The sequence below is a fragment of the Scatophagus argus genome, chromosome 16, assembly GCF_020382885.2.
Source record: "Scatophagus argus isolate fScaArg1 chromosome 16, fScaArg1.pri, whole genome shotgun sequence".
In the NCBI taxonomy this organism is placed as follows: Eukaryota; Metazoa; Chordata; class Actinopteri; family Scatophagidae; genus Scatophagus; species Scatophagus argus.
This window is the reverse complement of record NC_058508.1, coordinates 6,564,198-6,570,197: the sequence shown is the minus strand read 5'-3', so window position 1 is coordinate 6,570,197 and position 6,000 is coordinate 6,564,198. Positions and strand designations below refer to the sequence as shown.

The window sequence follows — 6,000 nt, the reverse complement described above, 5'->3', positions numbered from 1 at the left end:
TGGCGGGAAACCTCATATCCCTGCTAATTGCTGTAATGCACAAGAGGCCAATTGCCAATTTGATGGCATGCTCTTCTCTGAGTAATTGAAGTTGGGCTAATTGGAAGAATAGATTGAAGGCTATCTGATAAGAGTGTTTGTGTGTGTGTGAGAGTTAAGATTGTATCTGTTGAGGTGCAGAACTGACCTTTAGATTTCAGAGTCACTGCAGGCCATCGCAAACTGAATCTGTGTGAAACTATAGATCACTGTTGTCTTAATGTAAATGCTGTATAGTCAGATCAGATCATATTGTATATTGCTGCTAGAGCTAAAATGGCCATCTTTTCTTGAGTGTGGTAGTCACTCCAGTGATGCTTTCTATGAAGACCTCATCTTTAGTGTGTTATAATGCAGTCACAATGCTTCATGTCCTCACTCTGATGGATCAGATCAACAGTCATTAAGTATCACAGATGTGTCTTATAAGGAATTATAATTTCAAGTCTCCCGTGGAGGTCCTCTGGGGCTTGTTTGTAACTAGTCAAGAGCATCCATGACACTCTTAAACATGGAAGTCTATAATGTTCTATGGCTGTTGATGTAGTGCATCAGAAAGCATTACTGTGTTTATGAGTGTAGTCACAAAGCATTATGAAGGCATTTTAATACACTATGAATCCCCAGTTAACACAGTATTCATGTGGTCTTAATAAAAGTGCTCCCATCACTTCTATCTGTTGGTCTGTCTCATCCGCCCTGAGCCATGTCTCAACACTTCCCCCTGGTGGTTAAACCGTGGCACTGCAGCCCTGCCTCTTGTGTGGTTGAGATCCTAGCTTGCAGCAGGTGCATGGAGGCATGGCTCTGGATCTGGTTGAGAGAGTCATTGGCCTTTGGCGTGCCATCTGTGCAGATTGTGAGTGGGAGGTGAAAAGGTTTGGCTGTGAGAATATGACAAACAAATCCAGCTTTTATAGATGAACCTTTTATTGGTGACAAATAGTGTATCATTGAAACCCGCACTGCTGGAAAAAGGTTCACCTTGTTTAACTCATATCTTTCCACATACACAGAACACATCCCTTGTTTTTTTTTTTTCTTTGTGCAGCAGCACTGACAGAACCAACCAAATGTAATGTAACTTTGAATATGAAGATGTTAATCAGTGATGGCACGAGCCTCCCACAGTGCTGACAGGTCTCTTGTCCTATCCTCCTACTGTCTTGTCTCATCTCATCTAATCTCTCTTCCTCTCCTCTTCTTTTCCCTTGTTCCTTCGCCTCTCATCCCTCCTCTTTACAATTCACAGCCTCTGCTCTGCTCAGCAGTTTGGCACCTTCAGAGCGACAGTTTCACACCTCTTCTGCTACCTCGGGGCTATTATATACCATCTCAGAGTAGCACACAATGTGCACACACACACGCGCACACAACCATAGAGACTCACTTCCTCTCAGCTTTTGTGATGTGGATTTCCCGCCAGAAGAAAGCTGGACTATCTGAACCCATCCAGCCTCAGTGATGAAACTCAAGCGGATGAGTCATACTGCTAAGTCTTTTTTTTTTTTTTTTCTTTTTCTTTCATCTTTTCGGGATGGAGGATTTTGCATCCTCATGGCAGATTTGAAATAACACTTCTTACAACATTCAACTGATATATTTACATTTGCACAAGAAAATGAAACATAGAAAAACAGATTTTTGTGCCAAGTACAGATTAGTGCAGTTGGGTCACCCTCGTCTTAGGTTTTGGCATATATAGGCATGTGTGAGTAAGAACAAGACATTAACATGGGTGTGATTTTAATCATTTCCATAATATTCATCATAAGGTTCCCTATAGTTGGTGGTCTGAGGGCGAGGGATGGTGAAGTCTTTGTCAGGGTCAATTTCCTGAAACACACACAGAAACATATAATCATGCTCATATAGTGTCAGTGCAATGAATGCCCATGATAATCTTTGCTTTCATTGACCTTACAATATGTCTTAGCCATAATTGCCTCCAGTACTCAAAGGTCACGGTGCTTAATTGTGGAGTCTGAAATCAGATTGTTAATCCTAATGGTTTATTACTCACTGTCATGGAGAATCCAGACTCGTAGGGTGATCGCAGCGGAGGCTCAGTTCTCCTGCCTGAAGGGAGACACATGATACAGTTAGCTAATTACCGCTTTACGCCGTTCATCACAGTGAGAGCTAAGCTGACTGATGCAGTGCAATTCGCCCTGTAATGTTAAACACCCGCCGCATTAATTTTGACTTCTAGTTAGATTCAAGTATAGACAATGTCATTTAGTGAATGCTGAAAAGAACGCCAGATTCTGTAGAGGCGGATACGATTTCTACATTTTAGCTGTACAGGAGGTGGAAAAAAACGGCAAAAAATAGAATTAACATGAAATGAAAAATTGGAATTCACAAACAGCTCAACACTTCAGTGCTCAATTTAATACACTCCAGAGGTTTTTCTGCTACTTACTTGATTTGTTAGGACCTTTAGTTCATGTTAGTTAACTTTAGCAAACTTCAATAAATCAGTTTGTTATTATTGTTTTTAGAACTTAAACAATGAATCAGGAAGACTGGAGGGAAGATTAATCTAATCTGCAACTATTATGATAAGCAATTAATCCTTTGCTGATTTTTTAAGGAAATAAAGAAAGCTCACTTATCAACCTTTCCATTAGGTAGGACTCAGTTTGGCTAATGAGAATAGTTTCTTACCTCTCTTGTTATCTCCATCATTCTCGAAACTTCCATTTTCTTTCCCCTCCTTTGGGCTGTTCAGTCCTGGAATATCAGCGCTGGGGCTGGTCCAGCCTGAAAAGCTCAAAGGCCTGTCCTTGGACCTGGCCTCGCCTCTGCAGAGGAAGGCGACCTGAGACAATCCATGCCCCATCAGTAATACCCAACCATTTGCCACCAGGGCAATGCTAAGCACTGGGTCATCCCATTGTGGCCGGCGGCCAACCTCAGGGTTTCCCCTGATAAGCATAGTGATCCACACCACCCAGATGCAGGTGGAGAACAGCAGTGTGAGGCAGAGTAACGTGGCCTGTGCCCTTCCCTGCTGGTGTGCTCCTGTGTAGCTGTAGCTGTATGTGAAGCAGGAGCGGCACAGGAAGTGCAGTGCGAGGATCAAGCTGATAGCCAGGAGGCACAGCACATAGATCTGCAGCATGACAAATTCTTCCTGGCTGTACTCGCAAGGGTTTTTGTCCCGAACCAAGACGACGATCAGCCACTGGGTAGAGATGATGACCTGCACGATGAAGAGCCCCAGGGCGAGGGCCGGTTCCCCCCAGCCCCGGGCAGCTGCGAAGCCCAGCAGAGCAAGGCAGCGCGCCAGCAGGCAGGAGAAGGCCAGGGAGAAGAGCACACTGAAGAGGAAGATCCTGGTGGGACAGGTCTGAGGTGTGAGGCTGATGATGAAGGAGAAAGTGATGGCAAAGATCCCAGCTGTGGCCAACAAGAACATGGACATGCAGGCAACTGCGCCTCCAATGCTGCTGCGTTGTCGCCTGAATGAAATACAAATCCACAGGGACCAGAGCAGCAGGCCTAAAAGGAGTCCCATGCTGAACAGGAAGCCTGAAGAGGCCAGGGTCTCCAATACAATACCCCATGCTGCCCGACGGTCACACAGGTACCTATAGATGGGATGCAGTCCTTTGCCACAGCCTGGCACGCCCTTCAGGGAAGTAACATTTGAGGAGGGAGAGGAAGTGTCTGTTGTGCTAGTTGTGGTATTGAATGAGCTGCTGTTGGTTGACTGACATAGGCAGGTGAGAGGGACATAGAAAAGCAGGAAGAGGGCAAAAAGGGATTTGTTCTTCTCATGCATTTTAGTGGGGATTCAGTCTTTCCTTTCAAGTGTCCTTTGATTATAGAAGGTCTTCTCTCCTGAAACAAAAAGCATCTGTCAGCATAAAGTATTTAGCGTGTATGTTTGACGGCAATGCTGTCAAACAGATGTACAAGTTTCCCTGAACAGTATACTGTCAGGTCAGAACAAGGAGGATGAAATGGAAGACAGGATAAGACAGAGGTCACAGCGTGGAGAAGAAAAAGGGGAGAGCGGTTTGACAGTGAGAGCGGGAGGAGGGAGTGCATAAACATGCCAGAACAAGGCAGAGCAATGTGTCAGCCAGGGCTGAGAATGGAGGAAAAAACAACATGAAGGTGAGGTTGAGACAGAGGCAGCACACATGACATGTATCTCCTCTGTTTCATCAGCTCATAGAACCAGACAGGGATACACACTTGAGGTTTGTGGTTCATGTGCAGCACATACGGGAGGTAAGGGACAGAGATTCACTCCTGATATCTGATTGCCACTTCCTCCAGCACAGCATACAGAGCCTTTGTTTCAGGCGTCTGGGATTCAAATATGACCTTTAGTAGGTTTAATCGCATGATAAATATGACCCAGGCCCTCAACTTTAGCACTGGCCTTTGTTTGTATAAATGAGGAGAGTCGGTGAAAACATTTACTTTGGGAGATTACTTCCATCAAACCTGATAACACAGAGTGCAAATAAGTTCCAGAAATGTTATTGAGTATGGTAAAAAAAAAAAAGAAAAACATCCAAAGTACATCCAAAAATGGATATAACTTTTATAAAAACAGAGGAACTTACCCTCACTATGTGATTCCAAACACTGATTCCACCTGTGAAATGCACTCCGAAAGTCTTGACTTGAAGTTTGGCTGGAAGCGTTTGCAATACACTCCTATTGTGATGATGTGTCCATGTGTCTCCGGCGGCCCTAGGTAACAGGAAGGGCACGAGATGAGGGAGAGTGTGAAACAATATTAGTTTCTGAGATCTGAAGCTACGAGGAGAGAGGATTGTTTTCACCTCACATCGACAGGTTGGGCAAGAGCAGAGAAACCTGCACCCCCACTCGGGACCTTCCAATCAGACCCCTCCTGTCTCTCTGTGTCCCTCCCTCAGATTATAGGTGGGGCTCACGCACCTGGAGATGATGATACACATATTGAGGCAGGGAGAGTTCACTCCTCCCTATTTATGAATCTACTCACCATAAGGATTTGCATCCCCAACCCTGTCAGAAGGGTTGAGTAGCAAGTTTTTGGAAAGGGAGTCCAACTGAGTCATCGCAGTCTCATACAGAACGAGACCAACCGTCACCTTAGTTACTGATAAACCACAGCAACAACATTTGGAATTGGGGATTTAGCTGCAGGGGGAGTAGCTTCAAGAGTACAGAGCACTTTCATCTGTTGTCTTTTACAAGCCCATACGTAACACCTCAGCTCATGCCTGTACAAGTCCCGTTTATAGGGTGTGTTCTGATCTTAAGTCACTCTTCAATCCTAAATTCAGTCTCACAGAAGGACAAAGCTTTGCCTTTTAAATCTTCAGTCTTGTTTGTTGCAGGAGCGGAACGTGTGCACATTTACTGTAGGTGTGTCTAGTATGCAACATTATCATCTGACTTCTGAATACATCAAAGGCACTAAAACCTAAAGTCTTTCAGATGTGTCACTTAAAACGAGTGGAATTCAAGCATGACATAATTTATTTCAAGTATCCCAAAGCAATCACACAATCTCAGTTCCCTGTCATTGTCATTGGGTTGGGCTGAAATGGAAAGAATGACAGTATTTGTGTACAGATACTAGGTCATTATTTGGAAAGGGAAACCATAGCAACTCAAGTATTTGGCGAAAGCTATCGATGGAATGAAGGATTGGTTGAAGGATGTTGACAGCGGTTATGTAGTAGTAATGTCTCTGTCATGAACTTTACAATTGAAGGATTTAATGTTTCCAACCCATTTCACTTTTGTTTTTTTTGGTTTTTTTTTTGTCAGTGTAGCAGCATCAACACTTCCATCCAACATTTTTTTCCTGGCTGAATCTCAACAACTACAGGATGGATCAATAGTAAATTTTATACAGAAATTCGTGGTCTAGATAATGAATCCTAATGCCTTTCCTACAGCACCATCATCGGATCAGATTTCTAATTTTTTTGGTTGTTTTTT

At 43.8% G+C, this 6,000-nt stretch overlaps 1 protein-coding gene across 1 annotated transcript; it reads right to left on the bottom strand.

Moving 5' to 3' along the window:
• Positions 1–951: 951 nt before the first annotated feature.
• LOC124072656 (retinoic acid-induced protein 3) lies at positions 952–4,884 on the bottom strand. The gene is made up of 4 exons (XM_046414208.1): positions 4,626–4,884; positions 2,710–3,888; positions 2,063–2,118; positions 952–1,875 (listed from the first exon to the last, which is right to left on the bottom strand). Exons 2-4 carry the CDS (start codon positions 3,827–3,829, stop codon positions 1,786–1,788), a joined length of 1,266 nt encoding a protein of 421 aa, XP_046270164.1. The 5' UTR covers positions 3,830–3,888; positions 4,626–4,884; the 3' UTR covers positions 952–1,785.
• Between the last annotated feature and the right edge of the window lie 1,116 nt (positions 4,885–6,000).

Bases quoted from the DNA above. Each gene is read 5' to 3' on its own strand.
- LOC124072656 (XM_046414208.1), bottom strand. From the start codon at position 3,829: ATGCATGAGAAGAACAAATCCCTTTTTGCCCTCTTCCTGCTTTTCTAT. The intron at 2,119-2,709 runs GTAAGAAACTAT...GTCTCCCTTCAG, and splicing joins TGATGGAGATAACAAGAGAG to GCAGGAGAACTGAGCCTCCG. The intron at 1,876-2,062 runs GTGAGTAATAAA...TGTGTGTTTCAG, and splicing joins AGTCTGGATTCTCCATGACA to GAAATTGACCCTGACAAAGA.